General features: G+C 48.5%; 3 protein-coding genes across 5 annotated transcripts in view; 1 reads left to right on the top strand and 2 right to left on the bottom strand.

Annotated features, from left to right (window-relative positions):
• Nucleotides 1-759: 759 nt before the first annotated feature.
• On the bottom strand, nucleotides 760-18,314 carry rp1l1a (rp1 like 1a). Its single transcript, XM_069166345.1, has 8 exons — nucleotides 18,204-18,314; nucleotides 12,520-12,766; nucleotides 11,960-12,358; nucleotides 11,596-11,860; nucleotides 6,904-11,483; nucleotides 5,744-6,685; nucleotides 4,628-5,656; nucleotides 760-2,987 (listed from the first exon to the last, which is right to left on the bottom strand). The coding sequence occupies exons 2-8, from the start codon at nucleotides 12,745-12,747 to the stop codon at nucleotides 2,571-2,573; spliced, it is 7,860 nt and encodes a 2,619-aa protein (XP_069022446.1). The 5' UTR covers nucleotides 12,748-12,766; nucleotides 18,204-18,314; the 3' UTR covers nucleotides 760-2,570.
• The window catches only part of cunh8orf74 (chromosome unknown C8orf74 homolog), a 96,107-nt gene continuing 80,228 nt past the window's right edge, over nucleotides 11,625-27,503 (top strand). Inside the window, exons 1-8 of the mRNA XM_069166350.1 lie at nucleotides 11,625-11,843; nucleotides 12,931-12,999; nucleotides 17,732-17,893; nucleotides 19,416-19,612; nucleotides 20,337-20,520; nucleotides 20,923-21,146; nucleotides 21,882-22,031; nucleotides 22,114-22,396. Of these exons, the coding sequence (XP_069022451.1) occupies nucleotides 19,550-19,612; nucleotides 20,337-20,520; nucleotides 20,923-21,146; nucleotides 21,882-22,031; nucleotides 22,114-22,338 (846 nt within the window). The 5' untranslated portion in view covers nucleotides 11,625-11,843; nucleotides 12,931-12,999; nucleotides 17,732-17,893; nucleotides 19,416-19,549 and the 3' untranslated portion in view covers nucleotides 22,339-22,396. The remainder of the gene's footprint in view (nucleotides 11,844-12,930; nucleotides 13,000-17,731; nucleotides 17,894-19,415; nucleotides 19,613-20,336; nucleotides 20,521-20,922; nucleotides 21,147-21,881; nucleotides 22,032-22,113; nucleotides 22,397-27,503) is intronic.
• LOC138208468 (L-threonine 3-dehydrogenase, mitochondrial-like) lies at nucleotides 22,622-27,007 on the bottom strand. 3 transcript variants are annotated; one of them, XM_069166347.1, is made up of 10 exons: nucleotides 26,908-27,007; nucleotides 26,072-26,266; nucleotides 25,953-25,995; nucleotides 25,450-25,520; nucleotides 25,024-25,173; nucleotides 24,757-24,929; nucleotides 24,565-24,655; nucleotides 24,259-24,351; nucleotides 23,986-24,162; nucleotides 22,622-23,904 (listed from the first exon to the last, which is right to left on the bottom strand). In XM_069166347.1, the coding sequence occupies exons 2-10, from the start codon at nucleotides 26,253-26,255 to the stop codon at nucleotides 23,765-23,767; spliced, it is 1,122 nt and encodes a 373-aa protein (XP_069022448.1). In that variant the 5' UTR covers nucleotides 26,256-26,266; nucleotides 26,908-27,007; the 3' UTR covers nucleotides 22,622-23,764. The 3 variants fall into 3 exon arrangements, with proteins under 3 accessions (XP_069022448.1, XP_069022449.1, XP_069022450.1); XM_069166348.1 differs by lacking the exon at nucleotides 26,908-27,007 and having other exon boundaries at nucleotides 26,072-26,673; XM_069166349.1 differs by lacking the exons at nucleotides 25,450-25,520; nucleotides 25,953-25,995.

Genomic DNA, 27,503 nt, shown 5'->3' with positions numbered 1-27,503 from the left:
ACGCTTCATTTCGCACTTTTCAAAGCAGCTTGGCAACACGAGAGTCGCACGCACTGCAGTATGCATTTAGCGTAATTTATTTAGTGTAACTGTGGAGACAGAAAATATCTCAAAGTGCTGGAGACCCCTGGTGTAGAATCACCTGAAACTAAAAATGCTTGTGTTTTCGTGGCCTCAGATTGAGCCCTTCACGTCTGCACAGGGAGCAGGTCCTCTTTCACCTCGGCCGCCATGTTTCTACAGTAGCCCAACAGGGACAAACCAAACACTCTTCTTAGAGATGGGGTGTTCATGTTTTCGCGAGTTTCACAGCCACTCTAGATTCTCCTGCGTAGTCACAAGAGGAGGGTGAAGTGAGAGGGAGGTTCATTTAGTTGCAATCTGCAATCTCCCCACTAGATGCCACTAAATCCTCTAAACTGCTCCTTTCAGAGAAGGAATTTGAGGTGAAAACCTTATTTAACACCTGAAGGTGATTGATTGTAAGGAACAAGAAATTAGGTGATTAGCACGCCCTCATTTCTAATTATGAAGCTAAAGCTAGCAGGCGATTAACTTGGCTTACCAAAAAGACCGGAATTAGAAAGAGATGTCTTATTTGATGATCTGTACTCAAACAAAACATATAAAAACAACAAATTGTGGGTTAGTATAGTTTGTTTGCTAATCTCAAAGTCAGACATCTTCAAATTTCAGCATCCTCTTGGCATGAAGTCAGTTAAAAAAAAAAAAAAAAAAAAAGAATCATCCTCCTGGGCGTTTATTTTATTCATGTTAACATTAGTACATTCATGTGTGTATTTGCTCTATAGGTACATAATATTCACTTAGTGATGACACGGATCAATGGGCAGCTGAAGGGACCAATAGCAGCATAGGCACACACACCCTCTTGGTACCACACACCGGAGGCTTATGTCAAACTAAGCAGCAGGACTTGAACACGTCGTCCCTGTCCTGAAGACAGTCTCACCATTAGCAAAGTGTCTCTGCTGTAAAACTACATTTCCGGGTGTGAGCCTGGAGCCCAGCTCACTCAGCTCGGTCAGGGGTTTAAATTACTGGGTGAGGGGGGGGGGTCTCGAACAGTCTGATTTCCAGCATTTCAGAGAGCAGCTTTGACCCAGTCCAGCCTCTCCAACGGGCTCGGCGATGAGCCACGAGCAGAGAGGGGAGATGTCAGAAGACGGGAGACGCAACCGTGATCGCCGCCTCCGCTCCCGTCCGTCAACCTTCACGTAACCATGGATACAGTAAGGCATATCAGTAACACGCTTCACGCCGGTGTTTCACATGGCTGGTTATTACAAACCCCGCCTGAATCTACAGCTTGTAACTCGCACGTAGGAAGAGCAGCAGAGGGAGGGTTTGACATCAGCCTGATAATCAACTACAGAGGTGTTGATGGGCAGTGGTTTTACCTTTGAACAGAGCCAGACCAGCTGTTTCCAGCTGTTTTGAGTCTTTGTGCTAAACTAATCCGAAAGGGGTGTGTCGTTTTGCATACACGATAATTAGTACAATTTACGGTATAATTTAAATAAATATCTATCACAGTAATGGTAATACTCCAATGTATTGAGGTAATGATGTGACGTAGTTACACAGCGTAACGTGATGCCCTACAACATGTGTTTAACTTTACATAATGATATGTTTGTTTTTTAATGAATATTTGAGGCAAACTGTTGCCTCCAAGCTGACATGTAAAACTATAACACTTATTTTAATTCATCTTAGATATTTTTTGGGGTATTTTGTCAAGAGTATTGAAATGCATTGAAATACCAGCATCTTATTTTAGGGCCACATCGTCCAGCACGACTCGGCAAACTAAGCTTCGTAATGAGCGCATAAACACGTTATCAGTTATCAATCCGCACATCCACAGCAACTCTCAGCCAGCGAATTTCCCAAAAGAGTCCCAACAATTTCTTGAAGGTAATCAGATTACGTCACAGAGCTTGTGTTGGTTTAAACACAGGACTTCTTAACAGGCTCCAGATTTAAGCAGGTAGTTATGCAATAGCTGGGAGATGACCTTTCTAAAGCAAGCCGGCTGCCCTGAGAATCCAGTCCGATAAATAAACACGCAACCAAGTACGGATACACGGGTTCTACTGAACTAACAAGTCCTCGAGGTACTCGGTATATTCATGGCTATACAGTTCAATAAAACATTAAACCTGTGGTCCACTGAACACAAAACTGAGTTCACAGAATCCACCCGCCGGTGCCAAAAGTTGAAGTTCGAAAATATATTGACATATGCCTTCATACATACAGTTTACTTCAAAAATATACAAATATAATTCATACAGGATAAGGTGGTGGTTTCAAGTTTCAGGTTCCTAAAGACGTGCACGTTTCTCACCGTGACTCCTCCTACACCAGATCTGGAGCGATAAAAGTGCTTCAAGTGTTCAAAGTGTTTTCTGCCCAAATTTCTTTTTAAACCTACAGAGTGGGACTAAAGTTTACCGGCGTGGTCCCTGAAGGAGCGAGAAGTGCTCACGAAGTCTGTGATTTCGCCCGCCGCCTACTCTTCCCCAAGCACCCCGAGGTGCAAGTTAAAAGTTGTCCAGGTCGTCGTCGTCCACTTTGGGTTTGCGTCGTTTGACCCTAGCAGGCGACCGGCTCCTCCTGCGGCCCCCGGTGCCGCCGGTGGACGCCCCGCTGCCCACTTTGGGCACCTCTATGGAGTCTGCGGGGTTCGAGGGCGATTCGACGTCCTCCAGCGAGCCGGGCTGCGACTCCATCGAGGTCCTGGTGAACTGGTGCAGAAGAGCACCGTCCTTCGTTTTGTTCGCCTCTTCCTCGGGCCTCAACTCCTCGACGGCATCCTCGACAACCTCGTCCTCCTCATCTGCGTCTCCTCCACTGTCTTTCCCTTCCTCGCGTCCTGATTCTTCAGCACTCGGCCGTTCGTCTGAGTCTTCGGCGTCTGCCTCCTCTCCCTCGGTCACACAAACAGTGGCGCCTTGGCCCTGAGGGTTAAACAAGAGCAGCAAATTATCTCTGAGCAGTTGTAATTAACTGCACCGGCCACTAATGGGGCAGCAGAGTGTCAGCAATTACAGCTGCAAGTTGGTTATACAGCAAACCTAACGGGTGGTGTTAAATTCAGTTTCACTTTATCTGCAGTGAAAAACCAAAAGTCGACCTCGTCCGCTTTAAACTTCTGTTTTCTCTGACCGACTTAACGCGTGAGAACTTGTGAGAACGGTTTCCCAGGAGACAGTTGGTGGCGGACAAAAACAGCAGACGTCCGTCAGGAGAAGCTGCCAAACAAAACAGGTTCGTTCAGGCTGTCTAATTGGATGGCGAGATTATCTTTTCCCACAGGCTTAGAATTAGTGGCCAGGCTGCAGTAGGTCAGATTCCTCTTTAAAGCAAGGCGGTGTTTCAAAAAAATACAAATAAAAATAACAATGCAGAAAGGAACGTATGAGGGAACCGCATCTTCAAATTTTACTTCAAAGAATACGTAATGAGGGGAAGCGGGCAACCGACCACACGCGGAGCAAAAAGCAACGATCCTCGGGTCGTTTCGGGTGATTCGGTCATTACGTGTCAGTTCGGATAATGTAAACTTCTACCAAAAGTAATCCTGGGATCTGGGAACACTTAATAAAGTCTGACAGCTCACGAAGGTTGTAAACAGGGCAACAAGTTCAGAGGTTCTTTACCGCTTCAACTTGGAGGTAAAACCAACAGTAAACACGTTCTTGCAGGATGTTTTTCTTGCGTGTTTTAAATGCACGTTGTCATGGAGACCACTTCCTCCACTCCCAGGGGTATTATGTACGCGAAGACATAGGCGCACACGAGGTGAGGGCTATAATTCCCTGACCTGCCTGGCCCTTTCAGAAGAAGTGCACTTTCCCCTGTAAGATGGCTTTATGGGGGGGGGGGGGGTATTCATTCGTTTTCTGCTGTCATCATGTTAAAGAAGCGGGTGTTTATTTGTTTTGTAATTTCACTTAGGAGCTGTGTGTTTAGATTCTGCCTCTGGAAAAGGTAAATGTGATGAATATTTGTGGTAAAAGTGCTCTCTGGCAGTGTGTTAACGAGGAGAGATTGAGTCCACCTGGGTCAAAGGGCCAGACACCATCTCCGATTGGCCGCGGATATCGAGTGACAGGAAGACAGCAACCTGATTGGTCAGTGTATATATATTTTTTTTTTTTACTCTCCAGGATAATGGCAAACCTGCATCCTTAACGCTGACATTCCCACTCATCTTTAAGTATAATGCTGCTTTATAATGCGGTCATGTTTACGGTGTTGATGAGGAGAGTCCACACGAACCACGACCTATGACCTGGGAAATGTCTTGACGTCAACAATGATCGAGGCTGTGAAAGATCGTTTTTCATTGGATGTTAGGAGTTAATATATATTAATATATAAAACGTAACAGTGTTTTCTCGTCCACTTTTAGATACGGTCGATGGTCCGGTCACGTTTGTTGCCCCGTCTGAATTATCTTTTAACCCTCGTCTTCCATCATTATAAATAATTTAATTCACTTTTAGCTGTTAAAAAGAAACTCCACTCAGTTTATTCTCATCGTTCTCAGATTAATAAACTATAAAATATCTTCTTTATCATCTGGTGTATTTACCTGCTGCGAGGCTCTGCCCTCCTCAGACGTCGCCTCCTCGCTCTCTCCCTGTCCCGTGCCGTCCTCCCCGTCATCTTCATCCTCCGCCTCTGCCGACCCGCTCACGTTTCCCTCCACAAACTCCTCCACCACCGATGACTCCTCATTCGCTGCAGTTTCCTCCCCCTCCTCCTCCTCTCCCTCCTCTTCCTCCTCCTTCTCCTCCTCCTCCTCTTCCTCGCCCTCTGCGTTTTCTGTGGTCTCTCCTTCGCCTTCGGTCACCTCTTTTACCGTCCCTTTGTCACTCTCCTCCTCTTCCTGTCCTGTCCCCCCCTCGTTTTCCTCTGTCTCATCGCCTCCCGTCTCTCCTTCATCCTCCACATTCACCCCCTCTTCCTCCCCTGATCTCTCCTCAACATCTTCGTTGTTGCTCGTTTCGTCAGCCTCCTCTCCCTCCGCTGTCTCCCCCTCTCCCTCTCCTTCTTTGTCGCTCTCCTCCTCACTCCCGGCACACTGACACTGGCATTGTCCCTCTTCCTCTTCCTCTCCATGTTCTGATGTCTCTTCGTCACCTTCATCCCCACCTGTTACTCCCTCTTCCTCCTCTTCATCACCTGCACTATCTTCCTCCTTTTCACCTCCTGTCTCCTCCTCTTCTCCTGCCTGACCCTCATCTTTTTCTTGTCCCTCCTCCTCCTCCCCCTCTTCTTCCTCCTCCTCCCCCTTCTCTTCCTCCTCCTCCTCTTGGACTACCTCTAAATTCCTCCCCGCCTCATCAGCACTGTTGGCTTTCGTCGACGGTTGTGGCGCGGTGGGAGACGCAGGCGACGGGGTTTTCTTCAGCTGGAGTATCTTAAGGAGGTCAAACTCCATCATCACCGGTGCTTCGGCCGCCAACGGGTTTGCATTGGCAGGCCGGGCGTCCATTTTCTTGCGCACGCAGGCGTCGCAAGGGCAGTAGTCGTCCTCGTTGCGCTGGTGGTCCAACTCGCCCGTCGTCTCTCCGTCACTGAGGGAGTCGGCGGTCTTCACCGATTGGTTCTTCATGACCTAAAACAAGAATCAATCATTATATTTGACGCCATTCGAGCAGTAGTATCACGTTAAGGTTGTAAAGAGGACTCGTGGTGGAGTTACCTTCAACATTTTACGCCTCTTCTCCGTCATGGTGGACTCCCTGGAGAGGTGCCCTCCTTGCGGCGGCCGGGGCGACCTCCCGCCTCTCCCGGCTCGACTCTGAATCTTCCTCATCTCCCGCTCGATGCTGCTCTGAATGCGCTGGCTCACCTCGTCCTTCAGCTCGGAGATCATGGTGTCGAGGATGAGGCTGTCGTCCAGGTCCCAGCGCACTTTGAACTCCACCATGGCGTTGATGTAGTGGTTCATGAACTGTTTCTCCAGCTTCTTCAGAAGGTTGAGCACCCACACCGGATCGGGGTCCTGCGATAGTCTTTTGGACAAAGGCGCTCGCAGGACAGTCGAGGGCGAGCCCGAGCCCGAGTCTTCCTGCATCTCCCGCTCGTTATCGGTGGGGGATTTGGAGCTTTCGTTGGCGAAGCTCTTGTCGAATGAAAAACGGCTCTCAGTGGCGTCCGGACTTTGATCAACTGCATTTTGCTCCTCACTCTGCACTGCCTCCTCTGCTGCGTCTTCCCGAGCTTCCTCTGCAGACGTCTCCACCGCTTCCGTCTCAGTTTCCGCTGCGTTTCCCTCCTCTTCTGGAACGTTCTCCGCCGCCTCGTTATCCTGTAAAGATTCGGACTGTTTTGGAGGCGTTTCGTCTCCTTCTTGGTTTCTGTTGTCCTTCCCTGATTTGCCGGAGCCGCTGCTCATGTACACGCCGGACGACGACCTCGGCGGCGTCACTTGCTCCGGGCCGCCGTCCTTGCCCTCGGTGTCCCTCGGTTCAGTGAGCCAGAGGGAGTGAAGGATGGCCATGATGTCCTCGTACTGGTGGTTGCGGCTCTTCTGTTGGTTGCAGCCGAGGCCCGCCGCGGGTTCAATGAGCTGGAGCTGGGTCAGACAGTCCAGAAGCCCCCTGGCTGATGTGCTCAGTCTACGACCATAAACCGGAGACACCTACGAGGAGACGGCAAATGTTCAGAGAAGACAGATCATGTTACATTTCTAAATGATGCTGGTATTTTTGACTTTAAAACTTTAGTGTGAATTAAACAGGATTTTACACTCGCTGATTTCAAACGTTTAAACTTTAGACTAGGACAGGGTTTGTCTGTTTAAAAGTCATATTATGTCAATAGTTATTGCGCTGCCGTGACAAAAATTAATAGGCTGACCTCAGGCAGGCTCCGACATCGACCCAGAGAAGAGTTCAGGAGAACTTTCATCACGGCAGCAGAGGAATGCCAGTTCTTGGCCAGCATCTCGTCGCTCGGCAACGGGGCACCGGAGAGAGAAGTCCCCTTTATATCACCTGGAGCTTGATCCAAACTCTTCTCCTCCTGGGCCGCATCGCATTGAGCTTCCTCCTCTTTCTCTTCCTCCTCTTCAGGCCCGGCTTTCTCCTCCGTCTCCACTTTCTCCTTTTCAGAACTCTCTTCCCCAGGCGTCCCTTGCTCCTCCTCCTCCTCCTCCTCCTCTTCCTCCTCCTCCTTCGGCTCGTCCCCGTCTTCGTTCAGCTCGTCGCCAAGAGCCAGCACGCTGCTGTTAGCAGGAATGCTGCGCAGCCAGTCGCTCACAACCTCGTTGGGGGACGAATTGGGCAGACAGGCGGGTGTCAGTACCAGCACCTCCTCCTGATCCTTCAGATTCCTGGAGCTCTGACCTCTCCCACTTTTCTTGCTCCGGGGTTTGTCGCTGGTTTTGCTGGCTTTCGACTGTTGGCTGTCTGGGCGTGAAGCAGCCATGGTTTCCTTCAGCAGGTCGGCAGCAGACAGGGAGTGAGACAGGGTGCTTTCGCTGTGCGTCTCCACTCCGTTGGACCGTTCGGGGCTGTGTACGGGACAGGGGCTTGAGGATTTGATGGGAGTTTCTTTCTTCTGAGAAGTGGATGTTTTAATGCTACAATTGTCGTCATCTGCGTTGGATTTGACCTTTTGCGCGTTCGCTTGCTTTGAGGCTTTTATTTTGGACTCGGAGTGACGTGAAGTAGCCGACGCAGGCCTGAGACAACAGGGACTTTGGGAGACATTGTCCTCCTTCCCTTTGGCCCCACTAGCTGGTCTACTGCTGTCCTGGTTTTCATTGTCTTTACTCGCTGTCTCTCCAGCAGCTGTATTTTTAACAGCGGTGCTTGCGGCCGATTTGCTCCGAACTCTACCACTTGCTGACGACCTCGCCGATGACGTCCTGTTCTCCAGATTTCTGGCTTTTGTTGTCGAAGCAGACTTCACACTTTCTATTTCGACGTCATTTCCGACTTTGGGTGAGCCGCCGCCGGCGAGGTTCTCTTTAGACTTACTGGTAAGATTCAGAACTATTGCTTTGAAATGACCGTGATGAGGAGCCTTGTGAGACCTGCTGCTTTTGACTGACATATGACTGTCTGCTCTCCCTGCGTGCTGCTCTCCACCCTCTTCGCCTTCATCTTCACCTGCTCCTGGCGTTTCAATAGTAGGGATATCAACAGCTGGAGTGTTGTGAGATGAAGCGATTTTCTTGGCGTTGGACTTTTGAGACCTGATGGACCCGTTTGGGCTTTTGGGGGCTTTCGGAGCTACCGTCACGACTCGGGCCTTCCCCCTACTCTCACTGTCTCTGTGAAATGAAACACTGGACTTCCCGCTGTCTGAGTCAGCTGTGTCCTGTTCCTCTGGCAGGCCGAGAGAGACCGATCCCGATGAGTTGCGACTCAAAGGTGGCTCCGTTCCTCCGGATTCTCTCCTCTGTCTTCTGGACGACAGGATGCTGGCAGCTCGCTCAGAAGTCTCCTCAATTTTGCTGTCGTCGCTCTCCTTTTCTTTGTTCTCCTTTTCGAGTGCTGAAGTTACCCCACAGCGACATCTGGATCTGTCAGATTTAGAAGAGGTGGCGGAGTAAACGGACAAGGTGCTAGGTCCTCTTGTCTCTCCAGCATCGGGGCCCGGCAGCAGCTGTTGCACCGGGGACGGAGAACCTTTGGTGGATGGAGCTGTGGGTGATGCGGTCCGTGGTGAACGGGTTTTCCTGGGTGAGAGGTGGCCGTGAGAGATTTCCTTTTCATCTGCTGTTTCAGCGACAGCAGTATCAGCCGTTTCATTATGATTGGACTTGGATACAGCAGGTGAAGCATTTGATTTTACTGATGCTGCGCTCGCTGACCTCTCTTTCGTTTCCTCATCTGGTCCTCCTGGCATTTTAATGGTGACAACGTTCGGACTTAAGAGATTCTTGCTGGCCTTGTGGGAAGTCCTGGACCTCATTGAAGATTTAGACTTCACAGACATGGCGCTCCCCGCCCGCTCTTGAGTTTCATTTTGCGTGTCCTCTCTGCTCGTCTCAATCAAAGGAACGTGAGCGTCGTTAGGATTTGGAGATGCTGCGGTCTGTTTGGACTTCCGGGACTTGGAGGACTTTGCAGAGGAAGCTGATTTAGCGGATAGAGCACTGGCAGCTCGGTCCTCAGCGTTTTCGGCATCTTTTGTAACGTCTGCAATTTCAGAAGCTTCTCCTGTGTTTTTATTACAGCCAGATCGATGAGATTTGGAGGACGCTGCAGATTTGGCCGACATCTTACTTTCTGGCCTCTGCTGTGTTCCCGCTTCCTCGACCTCCTCTTCGACCTTTGAGGTCGGAGAGGCCGGCATCTCAATGCCATTACAATTGGGCTCGGATGGCTTTGTAGACTTGACGGACCTGTTCGATTTAACAGACATTTGACTTGTTGCCCTTACATCTCCGTCCCCTCCATCTCCTGTCCTTGGAGAAAGTGACTTTTCTGAAGCTCCAGTGGGCTTATGGGATTTATTAGACGTGGCAGAGGAATTGGACTTTGCTGACATGGCACTCACTGCTCTTTCCTCTTCATCTGCTCCTTCCCCCTCTCCAGTCACGTCTATGACGGGTTCATCGGCTGCCGGGCCACTTGGAGATACTGCCTTTGCACGATGACTGCTAGTAGACCTGTGAGACTTTGCCGAAACAATCGACTTAGCTGATTGGACACTATCGGGTCTTTCCGGCTTTCCAGACTTGGCAGAAACATTCGACCTGACGGAGAGGTTGCTGGCAGCTCTTTTGTTCGAGTCGTCCTCATCCACTGCCGGGGATGCAGCTTTGGTACTTGACTGACAGCTCGACCTATTCGGCTTGACTGAAGCACCAGATTTGTCTGACAAGCAGCTGACTGCTCTTTCTTCAGCGTTCTCTCCCTCTGCTTCCTCTCTTGAAGTAATATCCGGAGCTTCAGCGGTGGACTTGTGAGACTTGGCGGACTTGGCGGACAGTTTCGATCTGCTGGACTTTTGGCTTGTGGCTGAGGCGGCACTCGGAGCCCTTTCTTCCTGTTTGCCTGTTGGCTCATTGTTAGATGCTCTGACTTCCAAGACATTTGATGCAGCAGAGAGGCGCCCATTGGTGAGGTTGCTCTTGTTGGATTGTGTGGACACAGCGGAGGCAGCATCATCGCTGCTGCCGTCGGTGTTCTCTGGGTTTGGAGAGGCTCGGTTGGAACAATTGGACCTCTGTGACGCTCTGCTATTAGAAATAGAGTTGACCGCACGTTTGCAGCCCCCACAGTCCGAGCACACACCGGACAGCCCTGACTTCTGAGAGACTGCTGAAAGTCCCGTGTGACCGGACAAGCCACTGAGGACCCTTTTTACCTCTTCGTCGCCACCTGCCTTCACTTCTTCCTCTGATTTTGGATTCCTGGCTTCGCTTACTTTAGACGTGGCGCTCGGTGCTCGGTCAGTCTCCTCCGCCCCTGCGGTTGATGCTCCACAGCGACAGGAGGAAGCTGCACGCACGTCCCCGTTTCCGCTCTCCTCCGGGGATTGTTGAATGCTGTGGCAGCACTGCGAGGCGCTGGGGGGCAGATCGTCATCTTCATCGTCTTCATCATCTTCATGATCCTGGTCCTCTTTCAACGACTGGAGGACGTGTGAGGTGCTGCTGACTACCGACATCGGGCGTTCCTCTTCCTCCATCGTTATCTCACCATGAGTGGCGACCACTTCGCTGCGACTGCAGCACTGGCTCACCTTGCAGACCTCGACATGGGTGTCCCCGTGCTGCTCCATCTCTACCCGGTGCTCCACTTGCTCCGTCACGCACACCTCTTCCTGGACTAGTTGGCCCTGCTCCGAATCTGAGCCGTCCTTGCAGGCGGAGAGTCGCGCTCGGCAGCGCAACACCCTCCTGGAGTTGCACGATGAGGACGAGCTCGAGGAGTGGGTGTGTCGCATCGTGGTGTGGGTGTGGCCGGATGTGTGCGGGGGTGGGACGGGAGGCTGTTTGCGGCTGTGCACGGGGTTTTCCCACAAGTCGTACTGCTGTTCCTGCCGCTGGTAGCAACAGGGGCAGTGGTTGCCCTCCATCGCAGACTGTCCGGGTTGGCTGGAGTAGTCCACCCCCTCTGGGTCATAGGTCATGGAATCAGGGTCAGAGCAGCTTTCTGACTGGCCCTGCTGCAGGTACTGGGACTGGGCCTGGCCCATAGGGCAACTTTCATTCGTCAGAGACGGGGTCTTTTTAATATTCGTGGACCACTGGACTGTCTCGTCGTTGTGGAGGTGAAAACGCACCCTCATCTCCACCGAGAGGCTGCCGTCTTTGTTGACCAGCACGCGCTTTTCAATGTCGTCGTTCATGCTGCCAGCTCTCCCGCTCAGACCGTTGCTGTAAGACTTTTCAGATGACAAAGAGAAACGGGCGGAGCGGTTTGAGGAATCGGAGCGAGGGTGGATGATGCTCTTTTTGGTCTCCAGACCAAAGTTAACTGTAAGGAAAAACAGAATAGCACCTTTGAAGTAACTTTTTTTTATACGTTTTGTTGCACCCTGTACTGCTTTGCGATTGGACCCAAAAGTGTGTATGTAGATTCTTCTTACCATTTTTCTTGCTTTCAAGTCCTTCGCTGTACTCGCTGGCTCTGGACTGAGCTCCGTGAGGCGGGGACCTTACTCCTTGAGCAGCAGGGGATCGGGCCCCGTTTCCAGGAGTGCGGGGGCCGAGACCGGGGGACCTGGAGCTCAGACCGGGCAATTTTTCCTCTGAGGTCTTCCTGATGAAGTTTACCAGCAGTGGACTGAAGGCTTCCCGGCCGACACACACCAGCACACCAGGACAAGTCATCAGGGTTTGTACGCTGTCGATCTGGAAAGGAAAATCAAACTGTCAGGTTTTTTTTGTTTGTTTTTTTACTAAACCGGGGTCTCCTCTGTAAAATAAACACAAATACAAATGAATCCTTACCCGGCGTCCCTCTACAGAGTAGAGCTTGCGGACATGAAACTGCATCACCTCCGACACCTCATCCAGAAAGGCTCTCAGGCTCCTGGTGGACCTCCTGCTCAGCACCATGCTCCTCCTCATCCCCGGCTCGCTGTTTTTCACCAGCAGGATGCGCCGCTGCCTGTAAGGCATATGCGAATGTCCAGGCGGCGTTGTGGACGAGGTTTCCGGCCGTTGAGGCCTCCGGTTTTGATGGTACCAGTTGCTCGGGTGTTTGCTGGCCACCCACATGTTTAATGGTTTAACCTGACGGCGGTCAGAGCAGAGGTAGCAGCCGCCGTCCTGCAGCTGCTCCAGGTGTTTGATGGTGTGGGTGCCGCGGGGGGTGGTCACAGTCCGCACGCCGAACGGCAGGGGCACCTACGTGTGGAAACATACAGTACATACTCACTCAAATACATATCTAACTTATCTGTAATAGAGGATTGTCCTCCATGAAAATTTAGGGGAGAAAAGTTGAAAGCACAGTATTCACGCAGCTTCAAAAGAAATCCCTTTGTGACCACATCAGTCCCTCTAACCTTTTGAGAAAGGTCGTCCAGCAGGGTGTCGAAGCATTTGAAGCTGCGCTTGTGGATGGCCATTCTGACGCCGCCGAACTGGTTGTCGCCACTTTTGTAGAAGGTGATCCGCTTGGCCGGTGTGGCTGTGGTCACGTGGGTCAGGCGTGAGCGGGGCGGCGGCGGGAGGGAAGAGGCATGTTTAGACGGGGGGTGGGGGTCCCACATCCCAGTCTGGACCGAGTTCATGCTGCGATCTCACACACACCTGGGAGATACACACACACACACACACACACACACACATAGAAAGAGGCCGTTGAAATTAGAAAAGCATAAGACAATATGGCTCCAAATGCACGTGCAACCAGAAATCTGTCAGGTGCGATCGGCTCTGACCGACTGTTCATTCTTTTTTTCTTCTTCTTTCAGAAAAGTGCTGCAGAGTCCGTTACACCTGTCCCTGAAAACAGCAGCCTGGACCCAACATCATCCGCGGAGGTAACCAAATGTCTCCCCTGTCCCCACTAATGTGCCTCATCCTGACCTGATCGGACTCCTACTAAAACATATGAAAAGCTCTCAGTACGCTGGTCTACTTGTGGTTACTGGAGTTTCCAGAAGTAGAATGGGAGGCGGAGCTTCAGTTTTCAGGCTCCTCCCCTGTGGAACCAGCTCCCAGTTTGTGTTGGAGGGGCAGAAACCCTCTCTAGCTTTAAGATTAGACTCAAAACGTTCCTTTTTGATAAAGCCTATAGTTAGGGCTGGCTCAGGTAGACCTGAACCAACCCTTAGTTATGCTGTTATAGGCCGATGCTGCTGGGGGACCTCGTTACACACTGAGCTTCTTTTCTTTCCTCCTACTCTTTAACTGACTCTTTCACCATCTTTTTCTCTCCCATAGCTTTTTCTTATTGTCTGTTGTCTCCATTCAGTTCCTTCGCTCGTGTAGTTTCTCTTCTTTCTTTTGCAGATGTCCCGTCATGGAGCTGCATGTCTCTGTCCTGCGCTTGTCGTCTCCACCAACAGTTCTTCTCTTGTATCTCTCTGCTGTCCTTTTCTCTCTCTGCTCTCCTCTCACCCCAACCGGTCGAGGCAGATGGCCGCCCACCTCTGAGCCTGGTTCTGTCTGAGGTTTCTTCCTGTCAAAAGGGAGTTTTTCCTTCCCTCTGTTGGAGGTTTTTCTCCCTTAAAGAGGAGGGTTTTTTTTCCCCTCCTAGCTTATGTGGGAATTGTTGAATTGTTGGGTTTCTCTGTATAATATTGCAAAGTCTTGCTGTAAGGATTTTAATGTGCTAAGTGCCATGAAATAACCTATGTTGTGATTTGGGGCTATATAAATAAAATTGAATTGAATTGAATTGAATTGAAAAGGACAAAATATCTGCCTTTCGGAGAGAATAGCTTGTCCAATTTCCGTAGCTCAGAGATAATAAAGTAGCCAACACTGTATTTAATTTACTGCAAACAGTGCGGTCAAAGCTTATTCTGACAAAACTCCAAAATTAAACATTAAAAAAGCACCACGTTTTCTAAAAAATGTGTTTATTCCTGTTGACAGTCATTTACACAATGTGTATGTGGACTTAAAATGTGGTATTGCGGCACCAAGAAGCGCAGTGACAAAGTATGGCCTGCTTCAATTGTTTTCAAAAGAGGAAGTTTTCATCTCTTATCTTTTCGGTGTTACATGTCCTTTTCTTGTTCTGTTCACCTACTCTCTAATTATACTCACAAGGTCACTAATGGTAATCAGGATGTCGAGGTGTTTAAGGAGGATTCCGGACTAACAGGACAGCTGACATGTCAGGGCTCAACAAGAAGAAACCACTCTGTGAAAAGCAATTATGTAATCAAAATTGTTTGTTGCCTAACTAACCGTAATGTTTTACTTTCCTCATTCAGTGTCGTTTAAATGATCAGAAAAAAACATTTCCCCTCGTTCTTATTCTCCCAAAATGTTTTCTGCCCGACGTTTGTCTGAGAAAAGATCCATCAAAGATATCCAGCATCTCCACTCTATTTGAACAAAAAAAACATGTCCTGGCATCGTGCGACGTGAAAAGTTTGCCCCGCTTCTCGTACAGTTTGGCTTAGTTTTATAACTTTACGAAGCACCTGTTGGCTCTGTGAGCATTTGGACGTCTGCGTATTCACATACCTGCTGAACAGACAGTAAAATATGTACAAAACCCAGATCTACCGAAATCCTGATGAGGTGACGATAAACCGCAGTAAAAACAGGTGTAAGCTGAAAACCGTTCGACCTGCTCGAACCCGGAGGGAAATATCCCATTTTATATTCAGCAGGATGTTAATGACGTGACCCTGGACTGTTAACTGTAATGACTTTCAGTACACGGTATACAAAAGGTGAACGTTATCAGCAGGCTTAACAGGCTTTAGAGTCCCAGGAGGCCGGACCCGAGGCCAAATCAGCGCTCTGAGCTGCAGACTCCCAACGTGACTCTGTGCTTCTTAATCCCTCCTCAGCTCCGTCTCTCTGAATAACCTCGCATCCAGGATATCATCTTATTTCTATATATATATATATATAGATGTACATTCAACTCCAAGTAAACGACACAATATTCAAATAAAACACAGCTGGATTGGTTACCGAGGTAACACAGCACAAATAAATCGTCTGTGACGCTCTTTTTGACTTGATGGAGTCAATCTCACATTTTAGGCAAAAGTGATGCTATTTATGTCCAAATCATCAGAAACGACCAACAAAAAGCAGTGATAAAGAGGAATATCATTTTACTGCAGGTCTTAAATAAGGTGTCCACCTTAACATTTAGGATTAATGCTGTCGTGACACGGAGACAGAGCTGCATAGGCCAAAACTTGCAGTGTGATTTAGTTCCCCTGCTCAGGCCTAACGAGGGAACTTAATCCAACATCATGTGGTTCCACCGTGTTCCCATTACAACACATTTAGTAACTGATTCATGATTACTTTTGTTTTCATGTCTCAAGATTTAAAACACAATAAATTTAGTGATTATTATAATTACTGGTTAATTAGATCATATTTTTTTGAATACAGAGCTACTTTTTTTTTTTTTTTTAATCTATACAGTGTCAGAAAATACCCGAAAAAAAAAATCCACGAGAGCAATCAAATGTATTTAAAGCTCTTGTTTCGTCGCACAGGAGAGAATATTCAGTTTGCATCGTACATGACACTTTAAAACTGTACATTTTTACAGTTACGACGCTGTAACTAACAAATGATTGACCTTTTTCCTTTAAAAAAATGACAGAAAATGATTAATTATATTAACAGTTGCTGAATAGTTTGATGGCACAGGACTGATCGATTAATGGACTTCACATCCACCAACCATTTAAGCATTATAGCAACAAGTTGAGACACTTTTAACAATTAATAAGCACCAACAGTAAATAACAGCATATTACATATAACTACAGGCCTATTTTTACATCTAAACAACAACTTCAAACTATTTTATGCCTTTTTAAAATCATCATAAAGGAATTAAAGAACAGCCGCTTCCACTAATTGAAAACCTTTTAACCGGCATACATCCATCTATTAAGTTTACTACTCACATGTTCAGGCAACATGGTCCCAAGAGATGTGGAAAAACTGAGGGGAAATTTGTGGATATCTACTGTAAGCACACCAGGAGTCGGTGTGTGCGTGTGTGTGTGTGTGTGTGTGTGTGTGTACGTGTGTGTGTGTGCGTGCGTGTGTGTGCGAGGCGGCTGTCTCCGCAGCTCGAGTCAGACGCCGGGAATGTGCAGCCGAGTGCCGGGTCGCAGAGCTCTCTGGGTAAAATGGCAGTCAGTAATCAGGTGTGAGAAGACAGGAGAGGCGAGGCTAAGGATAGAACGAAAAGCCTGCTTAAGAACCTGTGTGTGTGTGTGTGTGTGTGTGTGTGTGTGTGTGTGTGTGTGTGTTTGTGATGGAGGGGGTTGCTATGGTGAGGCCAAGATTTTAATGAGACATGTGACCAGGAGAGGAAACACATGCTTATTCCCTATTTTGGGTGTGATATTTATGTTATTATTATTTATTTTTTTACGAAGGTGATGAGACAAATTAATAATCATCAGCAAGTTGATTTGTGTCAGCAAAATTACAGGAAGGTGAAGAAGACAAATTTTAGGTTAGAGGTCGGATGGACAGTGAGATGTGCAGGATACAATGCTTTTATTTTGAAATCTGAGATTTTATTCATTTTGCTGCCCCTCTCTCTCTCTCTCTCTCTCTCTCTCTCTCTCTCACACACACACACACACACACACACACGCGGTTATATTCTGAGAGGATTGTAATTACCAACAATCTGTCTGCCAGCAGGGAGCCTCCTGTCTAGAAACCACTGAAAACACCAACTGCTCCGGCTGAACGGCATCGCAGCAGACTGTTGTTGTTTGCTGGCAGGAAGTCGATAATGAGCGAATCATGACCGTCATCACAATCAGGCCGAACTCCAGTATCAGGAGTAAAAAAAAAAAACAACAAAAAAAACATTCATAGTTTGATTTTACACGTCACCTTTGAACTGTTTTCGTCCTGTTTACTTCTATGACACTAAATCGATGTACGTCAGAGCCCAGCTGATGCTGGATTTTTTGGGGCCGATGCCAATATTAGGTAGTAATAATATGTTGATAGTGATACCTTCAGAGTTGGGTGATGATTATCTGTGGGTTGACCCTGTTCACATCACGCATGGTCATTTGAGCTACTGTTGATGAGCGCAGCTTTATGTACAGCATGTACATGGATGCTATCTTCAGTGGAACTCTGTTATCGTTATTATTGAATAAAATATAAGTGTCATTAATTCCAAAAGAGCTCCTGCTGGAAGCTGGGTTGTGCCAGAATTGTATTAAAAATTGAAGGATTACTGTAAAAGTTTGTTATTATATAAAAAAAAAAAAAAGTCCTTATTGTTTCCCCTCACGGGCTCTACACGGCCTTTAAATTTAATTGCATTGCATAATTTAGATGTATGTAATTTATATCCTCAATCTGTATCTGCTCCACAGCTTCAGTGAGAGACAGAGGGGGAGTAGGTGGGCCTCGGAGGAATTCTGGGTAGACAGGAAGTCAGGGATGAGTAGTTCCTGCGCTGACAGGAGTGAAGCATCAGGCCGGCTGCTCTGTGGGAAGACGTGCGGATGTTAATGGGTATTCCTTGTGGATAAATCAGGGAATCCATCACGCGTTTTGTCTGTTGATGTCACACAGGAGTGTTCAGGCGGAGCCTCCGGATCCTGCAGGGATAAACCTCTCTGATGTGGCGACGCTGAAGGATGGAGGGGACTCCTCGTCTCCTGGAAATGGACCCAGGACCGGGAGAAGTTGTGTGAACGCTGACACATCGTCAGCCGTGCAGTCAGCATGACACAGGTAGGAGAAGGGAGCAGGGTGGTGGTGGTGGTGGTGGTGGGGGGGGGGGGGGATTACATGATTTGTGGCCTACTTCTGGAGGGTCCACTCGCTCCATTGTGTACCTGCTCAATCCCTCCTGACTCTGATCCAATAAGCAGGTGCGTGACTCACAACTCACTCTCACGCGTAAAGAAACTCTATAAATGGTGACGCACTGATCATAAAGACCCTCCTTTAAAACACAGTTTGAATGTTTTTTGCAGGAGTTTGTAAAGCAACAGGTGCAGGGACTAAAATAAATAAATAAATAAATAAATCTTAGTCTTACCAGTGTGGATTCATACCGACAGGAAGGGCTTGGGGATCAATATCCGATCACCGATCCAATACAAAGTGATGCTGATGATGACGAAATAAACTCCACGAGCACGAGATCACGAGGCGTGGACCGCCACGACAGCTGCAGCAGCCGGTGTACAGCCGCGCGCTCAGCTTCCCCGGACACTGTCTGGCGCACGTTCAGTTGGACGCGCGACAAGTCGGCGGCTTGCAGACCGGAAGCACGCCGAGACTTTCAAAGTAATGCGTCGCAGCCGCGCGTTTCGGCCTCGCGCAGCAAATCCGGTGGGACGGACTTGTAGAAACAAACAATAAAACAACAACAAACAAATAATAACCCCCCAAAAAAACCTACAACAACCGAATCAAAACATCCAGAAAAAAGTAAAACAAGTAGGCAAGATAGCAATAGGCTGATAACAATAACAACAACAACAACATTAATTTTAGAGGTTAGGTTTCTTCTTATTTGTTATATCTTTTAAGGATTGAATCATCTGAATTCATCACAAAATGATGTTGATGCCTTCCCACAATAATGTCATATTTCCCCATTATTCTGATTAAATATACCAAATCAGATCAGGCTTTATTGTGGAATGAATTCCCGTTATTAACGTTTTGCGTCTTTCTATGTGATAAACACACACAATTTAGACAGTGGGGCAGCTTCTTTCGAGATCAGCTTAATAAAGCTTTTATTCTTTTCAGCAAACGACCGGAATCTGTAAACTATAAACACATTTTGGCGATTAACAGAATCTGACTCCGTTATCTCGACATGAGAAAACCACCTCTCCTCTGTCCTGTTTTATTTTGGCGGAGAACAAAAGGAGGAGGAGAGAGGAGGAAGAAGAAGAAGACGAGGGAAGGAAGAAGAGGTTGGATTCGTGTTAAGGAGGATTAGACGTGACTGAGCCATCTGTGGCCCTGGACTGATAAGCCCTGTTACCATAGCGTGTTACATGATCAGTGAGCAGCTCCGCGGCTCTCCAACAAACCCACCGACAACCCAAAGGAGAGACTCAAACTTCATCTGTCCCGAAATAATAAATTCCCTATTAAACCTCACAAATAGCACGTGTCAGCTAAACCCCGCAGGTTAACAGCTGCGTGACAGATTCACAACGTAATGTGTATAATGATGTAATTACAACTGAATATAAAGCTGTTTATTATTTTTGTTTTGTTTTTGTGACAGATACCGACAACACGCCAGAAATCTCTCCACGCGTTCCGCCAGCTGCTTTGACGCTGTGCGTAGGTGCTGACGTCAGCACGTCGCACCTACGCACCCGCGTCCGTCTCCAATGCCAACCAAGTGCGCCGGACTTGATGGACGTGTCGAGGATGGACTCCCTCACGGAGAGTGAAATAGCGGCGGTGGCGAGACTCCAGGTAGGCGGCCGGTGAATGAACTCCTGAAGCTTTGATTTCAATTCGGACGAACCGAGAGCCGTCGTCCAGCGGTGCCTTCAAATACCGCCGGAAATGTGACAATTGCACCATTCAAACTGGCTGCAGTGACAGTCAGCTTGAAGCACATTGTACTGTTGAGTAATTGCACTTTATTGAGTTAAATCTGAAAAGTAATATGATGAACTTATGTAATCTAAATGTATTTACTCAAGTACTGCACTGAAGCACTATTTTGAGATACTTTTACTTAAGTATTTAAATTTGATGCTACTTCATCATTTTTTTACAACACTGTCTTTATTTGACAGTTGTCCTGACGACGATGATTATAAAACAAGCTTTTAAAAGTCCCTCCAGCATGTTCTGGGTATTCCCAGGGTATGATTTTTCTCCCCAAACTTCTGGCATGGTTTCATTCCAGCAGGCTAAATGTTTAAATAATTGAATGTGTCTCAGGGAAAAATCACAGATTGGAGAAAAAGTCCAAAAAAAACCAGAATTTCCTCCACACCCCTGTGTATAAATCTGTATACAAAGTAGTTCAAACTAGCTCCTCCTGCAGCGGCTGCAACGGCAACATGCTGCCGACACGCCGATGCTGCACTATTAATCATCTGATAATGTCATATGTTGTAATACATCAGTCACAGCGACCAAACCGGGACTCTCACGTCAATGCTTCACGTGTACGCCCGTGTTTCAGAGAGACGCTGGCGTGCAGAGGCTCAGCGCTCACTTCTCGTGGCCCGAGTTCTGCGACGAGCGCCGGCGCTTCCATCAGGAGTTCGTGTACGACGTCGCCGTGTTCGCCGCGGACCGAGGCTTCCCCTGGCCCGCCGTGATCCGGGCCGCCGCCGTCGCCAGGGGCCTCTTCCCACAGCTGGGGGGTGAGAACAGGCTACGTAGGGGGGTGCTACGTAGAGGGTGACGCGGTGTGAAGGTCACAGCCAGCAGGGAGAACTCTTGTGCGGTCTGATGGCTCTCGAAGCTCGTATTTCACTGCATGTTCCTGCAATAGAAACACACAAATCTCATATCAATGGCTGTTATTGTTGATCATGCAGATGTTCTTTTTCAGCCCTGGAATCCAAATCGTGAGTGAGTCACTCACAGTGATTCATTCCGTGTGTCTTATTAAAACATTCATCATGCTGTGTTATTAATTCTGGCCCTGGCGCCTCGGCTTGGAGACAATGTTGGCTTTTGATTAATGTTCCTTTTCAGAGCCAAAATTGGATGTTATTTTGCCGGGAGTTTGGTTTATTAAACCTCCTCTGTCCGTCCATCAGGTCTCGACGTATGCAGACTGTCGTCCCTGCTGAGAGACGTGCTGCGTGAGCGCCTGCCGAACCTCACTCCTGTCCACCGACACGAGTTCACCCGGTACCTCGCGGACACCTGGGTCACCCGGCGGAGGCTCCTCCAGGCGGTGGTGGGTGGAGTTAAGGACGTGTCCGTCACTCAGCTGCACTTGGAGGTGCAGCTGCCGCCCCCGCCCTGTCCTCTGGCACAGGTTAGGACACGTTCACGTTCTTCATGAGCTTCACTGTTCCTGTAGAATCAGTTAGCTGCAATCTGCAACCTCACCACTAGATGCCGCTAAATCTTGCACACGGCTTTATGCGGGCTGCAAACAAACTGAGCGTCCCTCACCTCACTCTGCCTTTCCAAGTGCGTAAGAGAATCGACAGAGGCTTCAGACCTCAGGAAATAGATCCAGCGTCCATCCAGGAATAGTGTAGGAACATTTTACCACGTAGAAGGGATCCTCAGGGAAATGCAATGACCTCCTGAACTGTACACAAAATGTTATTTACAGGCCTACTGGCATCTCCTTATCTGGAAGAAAGTACAAGTACAGTGTATAAAGGAAAGTGTGTGAGGAGAGACTTGAGCCTGTAAATAAACACTGCTGTTGATTATAAAGTCGGTCTACCAAGCTTTTACCAGCACAAGTCAGTCAGTCAGTACTGTGAAATTTGGAGCTAAACATTCAAGATAAATTCTCGCAACTTCGGTGATCCCATCAGCCCCAGCTATCGTTTATTATGAGCAAGTGTTGGTGTGCCTAAAAGCCAAACTAAGATGGCGAACAAGTTGACACCTGCTAAACACCAACACGTTGCATTTTCCGTGTGAACATGACCGCAGACTGTTACTGTGGGTGGATTCTGGTCAGATTATGTTAAAAAAGTCGTAACTCAGGCTGTGGGACACCGTTGGTACACGTCACATGATTGTGCTGCAGGGCACATATCAGCAGAAGTGGGAGACTCGGCAGCCTCAAGTCAGACTCGGCTCGACCCTGCAGAAGAAGGAAGAAGAGCTGAGATGTCTCCGAGCCGGACCCCGGGTCACGGTGGAGGAGATCCGTGTCCCGGAGGACAGTCCTCAAAAGGTGGGACTCGCACAGAGATTTCAGACTAACCGAGAAGCAGTGAAAGCATCTGTGACTGGCTTGTGCGTGCCTCTGTGTGCAGAGCCTGCTGGATCTGGTCCGTGCAGCAGTGAAGGCCACAGAGGAGCAGATCCAGGCGAGTCTGAACAGAGAGGTCGCTCTGCTCCGCGACATCCTGCAGCTCAAACTGCAGGAGGCGGCTTCGGCCAAAGGGAGGCGCCAGAACCCCACCGCTCCTTCAGATACAGGCAAGACGAGCCGGCTTACAGACCCCTCGGCTAAGGCAAAGCCACAAAGCAAGCCATGAGTGAAGAATTCTGGGAATGCAGCGTGAGGACAGGACTTCAGAATAAAGCTGACTGGAGGTAAACACTGACAATGTTACGTTGTTTTTTTTTTACATGTGGATGCTCAAGTTTGTTGATTTTTTTGGGGGGGGACATTTCTGATCCTCTTCCTGTGTGGGAGAACATCTGGAACAGGAAATATAAAAGACTGCGTAACCATAGCAACCTTATGCTTTATGATCATGTCCATTCAGTGTATTTATGAGTGTCTGCAAAAGGAAAAGTCAGACCAACTCGTTTCTTTAGAGCATTTATTAAAATAAATAGTCATCCTTCTGATTTAACATGAAAAGATGCAAAGAACAGCATTATAAATAATAAATATTAAAAAACAAACAATATTCAACACAACTCTTTCCTCTTAAAGAGAAAGTGATTGCTAATACACTATTTGATTCACATTCATGAGTGTTTAGCACCAGCTTCTAAACGTAAAACAACCTAATAAACAAACAAATAGAAATTAAATGACCAAACGCAGCGGTGCCAAATGTCAAGCAGCTCCTACAAGCTTGTCCGCTTTGACTTCTAAGCACCTGTAAACTGTCGCCTGCAGGAACTAGTAACAGTTTCCACAGCGACAGCAGCAGAGGTAAAGCCTTCCAGTGTTCAGGATTACAGTACGTAGAGGTGACCAGTCGGAGTGCAGCTCTCTGCCTAAAAGCTAACTGGTCGCGAGGACGGCAGAAGGGCCACTTAAGGCGCTTGCTGTCCCAAGCTGGGAGTTTACTTATACACATTCAGAAAGAGAACTAAACTCTCCAGCATGTTCGAGCTGGATGGATGGACAGAGAGCAGAGAGCAGAGAGGTAGACGGGGGGAGGGAGGAGGAAGATGGTGAGACATGGAGATGGATGCACAGATCTAGTCAAACATACGAGATGTGATTAAAAGGTCAGAGAGTGCGCTGATTATTACCAAAAACCCAACCTGATTTAAATCTGACCGCCGTCATCCCTTGTGTAGCTCCTGCCCCTGGAGATCTTTTTTTTTTTGGTAAGTTTAGTGCTGGATCTCCTCCACAGTGTCAAAACCTCAGCCTGAACTTCATTTTGAGGAACATAAAGAAGTCGCACGGAGCAAAATCCAGCGCGAAGGTTGTTCGTCCCTCTGCTCTGGATGCATCACTGCACTCTGTTCAAAACGCAACAGTCTCTGAACTCTTTCGCACCTCGTACGATATTGCGAAGTCTGGAATGTCTTTTTTTTTTTTCCTGTGATATTGATGTTTATATCTGAAATATGTTGTCAGACTGAATGTTCTCAAGGTTTTGGTGATTTTGATAAGCTAAGACAATGTTTTACAGTGTGATGGTAAAGGCTACAAATGCTCTTAAGTCCTTGCATGTTACATTCACTTGGATGGAGTTGCTACAGAAATGCTGCTCAGTTGGCTCGTGCCAGCTGGTTGCCCGGGGTGACGCGAGTCAGCATAGTCTGCACCAGCTCTGGGAGGTCGTACTCGTGCTTCCAGCCCCAGTCCCGCCTCGCTGCGCTGTCCTCCAGCGCCATTGGCCAGCTGTCCGCTGAGAAGACAGATTTGTTTACGGTATCGTATGAAGCCGAGATGTCGGGTCATCCTCCATTCATTCACACGGAAGTCTCACCTATGGCCTGCAGGACGGGATCCACGTTGTAGGTGACCTTCAGGTCAGGCAGGCCTTTCTGGATCTCCCGGGTGAGGTCGTGTGGCGTGAAGCTCATGGCGTTGATGTTGTAGGTGCGGCTGACCAGGGTTTCTGCGGGAGCCTCCAGGAACTCCAGAGTCGCCCTGACACAGTCGTCTGGTCAAGAGGAGGGGGAACACGGGTGAAGGCGAGTCAAAGGGGAAGGAACACTCGTTCGCACGTTGGCGATTTTTAACACGAAGTCTTTCATACCGATGTACATCATAGGAAGCCGTGTGTCACCGCGTAGGTTGCACTCAAAGTGACCGGTCTTCACGGCTGCATTGAAGATCTGGACGGCATAGTCTGGTGAGAGAAGAAGAAAAACGAAACGAAGGCAAACGAGGGAGGAGGTGGTGTCATTTCAAAACCAGATCCAAACCGTTTTAAAGTTAGCCGAGCCACGCCCGCTGATCTCCTTTCCAAGTGGCTGAGCGAACCTACGGAAACAGGGTTTCCGTCCAGCGGGTGGGCGGAGCCAGACCGAGCAGGCTGCACCTGTTAATGCTTCCATCTCACCTGTGGTTCCTCCTCCAGGCTGGGAGTCCCCCGAGATGATGCCCGGATACCTGAGGCAGCGGAAGTCCAGGCCGAACCTGTGGTGGTAGTACTGAGAGAGGAAGGGAGGGGGGGGAAAAAAAATAAAAAAAAATCAACACCTCTCCTGCACCCACGCTGCCTTTGTGAGAATCGTATCTGCGCGTGTCTCACTTCGCCCATCAGCTCTGCGTGGACCTTGGAGACGCCGTAAATGGTGCGCGGTCTCTGCACACACAGATCAGGGGTGGGGTCTCTGGGCGAGGACGGACCGAAGGCACCGATCGTGCTGGGGACAAACAAGCGCAGACCGTGTTCGGTTGCGACGTCTAAGACGTTGTGGAAACCTGCGAAGAGAGGGGGGAGGCTGTGCGCGTGAGTGCGATATGTCAAGACAACTCTGGACGCACTTGGATACGAGTGTTAAAGAAGTGCGTGTACCGGTGATGTTGACCTCCTTAGCCAGCGCCACGTTGGCCTCCCCCACAGCGGACAACAGGGCCGAGTAGTGGACCAGCCAGCTGATGTTGTTGTTGACCACGATCTCCCTGAGGTTCTTGTAGTCCAGGATGTCTGAGAAGATGAATGGGCCTGTGGAGCACACGTGCACACAATAGTTTGCTTGTCTGAACAGCATCACCCGCGGAAAGATTGACCCCAAGAGATTAAGGCACACATGTTGTGCATTCGTGCCGCCCTGGTGTGAACGGAGCGCCTGAAAGGAAAGCGTTCCCTTCGATTCACTACTTCAACTCAAAGTTACGCATCTCTGCCTCTTCCGATTGTTTCTCCCCGTCTCCCAGGTACGTAAATAAACTGTACCTTTACATGGAAATCCACAGAGGCGGTGAAAAGAGTGCTACACACCACTATGGTAGACATGGTTGGGGGGTTTCCGGATGTCCGACAGGATCACGTTGTTTTTTCCAAATCGCATCCTGAAAGGTGGAAAATCAGCACGATCAGAGGAGGGAACTGTAATCAGCCTTTAAGCATCACTCTGGAGATATCTGTAATTAGATTTGATCTGCCAATATCCGCCTGTAACAAATATATCGGTGTATATGTTGTCTGATGTGCTTTTTTTTTTCCTACAGAACATAAAGCAAAAAAAAACAAAAAACAAACTTGGGATGATTTAGAAATTATTTGTGTTTTTTTTGTGTTATTTGTAGTCGTTTCTAATTTTTACAGTACCACTGAAGTTCACCGTTTCAGCGCACGATGTCATTTTGCGCGATCAAATTCACTGTAAATTCTTCTTGGCTGAAGTGCAGCCTTTCAACTATTCGCTACTGAACACAAACAAACTGCCGCGTTCGGAAATGCTACAGAAAGGATTGAAATCAGAGGCGACACAAAGTCCTTACCTCAGCAGCGTGGCCAGCCCCACCCCGAGCTGCCCAAGCCCTCCTGTGACGGCAAAAGAAATCAGTGACCACACGGCGCCGTCGTGACTCTTTGCAGAGGACGTGCGGATTTTACCCACCGGTGATGAGGACTTTGGGGCGGTCGCCGTCGGCGCAGGACGAAGCGCAAGTTCTCCCGCCGCCGGGTGACTGGGGTGAGGACGGGCCGACGCCGCCCGCCCCCCGGGTCGGGTGCCCGGCTCTGCGAGGTGACCCGTTCCGGGCGTGCTTCGCTGCACCCCTCAGCAACCGCGCCAGCAGCATGGCAACACCTCCTACAAAACAAAAACGTGGATCAGTGGCATAAATGTTGTCATACTCTGTGCTAAAACAGTAATTAATATGTCCTTTTAAAAAATAAAATTAAAAAAAAGAAGTATTTTTTAGCTTAAAAATGTAAATATCGACATATGCATGACATGTGAATCAGGTCTTGCCAAACCCCTGCAGACAGGACCCATCTCAGATGATCTTCTGACCTGCTGCTGACTCGGTCTAAATATAGACCAGACCACGCTTAAATTCGTGGGTAGGGTGTGGAGGGGGGGGGAGGAAGGGGGAGGAGGGCAATCAGATTAATGTTGACAAATCATCAAATCCTCAACCTCGACCTGTGTCCCTGCTGTATAAAGGCCACCTACTGCAGCGACCTCGTTCAAGATGATCCAAAAGGCCAGTTTTAGTTGAACTGAATCGTTAAACTGATGACGCTCATCTTCACCCCCCCCCCCCCCTTACCCCACCCCCCCTTGTAGCTCAACGTTAGCCTAGCTTTTCAATCAGCTGGCGTTTTGTGCTCCGTCCCCCCCCCCCCCCCGCCGGCGGAAGACAAACAGTCAAACGGGGGCTACGACAGCTCACGAGACGGACTACGAGCACCGCAAAAAAAAAAGTCACACCGCGCGCTACTTCTTACTTTATCGGGAACCGGACAAAAAAAAAAAATTGAGAAGACGACTTGAGACTCCACCGGCGTTTGTCATTACACGTGAATGTCGTCGCGTGGCTACGGTTAAGACTCTTCTGCCCTGTGATTGGCTGACAGCCCCGGAGGCGCGGCGGCGGAGCCTGCGCAAATAAAATACAAAACTTCCTGTTGCAACTTTCAAAATAAAATCGCCCTACGCTGAAAGGAAGAGAGAACCAGTCTGTCTGTGTGGCACTGTAATAATTACTCTACCGTATTGTTCAGTTTTAATATGAACAACCGTTTAGTGGTTGCTAAGTTACATTTCACGACTGTTTTTGTGATACTAAATTGTTATTATCTGGAAGAGTTTAACTAATTAGTACAACTCCAAACTACAGTCTAAAATGTGTGCCAAAATATTTGAATCAGTACCTCTATGGGCCGACAAACAACTAAAAGAGAAAAGATAATAAGCGTTATCCACCGGATTACATAGTATACGTAGGTTTCAAAAAGGGGGAAACAGCGCCCCTCTGGGTTGTAACGGCTGATGAACGTCGCCCAGACGGTGTGGTTAAAAGGTGGTACTACACCCTTAATGA

This window comes from Embiotoca jacksoni, unplaced genomic scaffold (genome assembly GCF_022577435.1).
Source record: "Embiotoca jacksoni isolate LCO1_2020_lvr unplaced genomic scaffold, fEmbJac1.0.p SCAF_38, whole genome shotgun sequence".
Taxonomy (NCBI): Eukaryota; Metazoa; Chordata; class Actinopteri; family Embiotocidae; genus Embiotoca; species Embiotoca jacksoni.
This window is presented reverse-complemented; position numbering and strand designations above follow the sequence as displayed.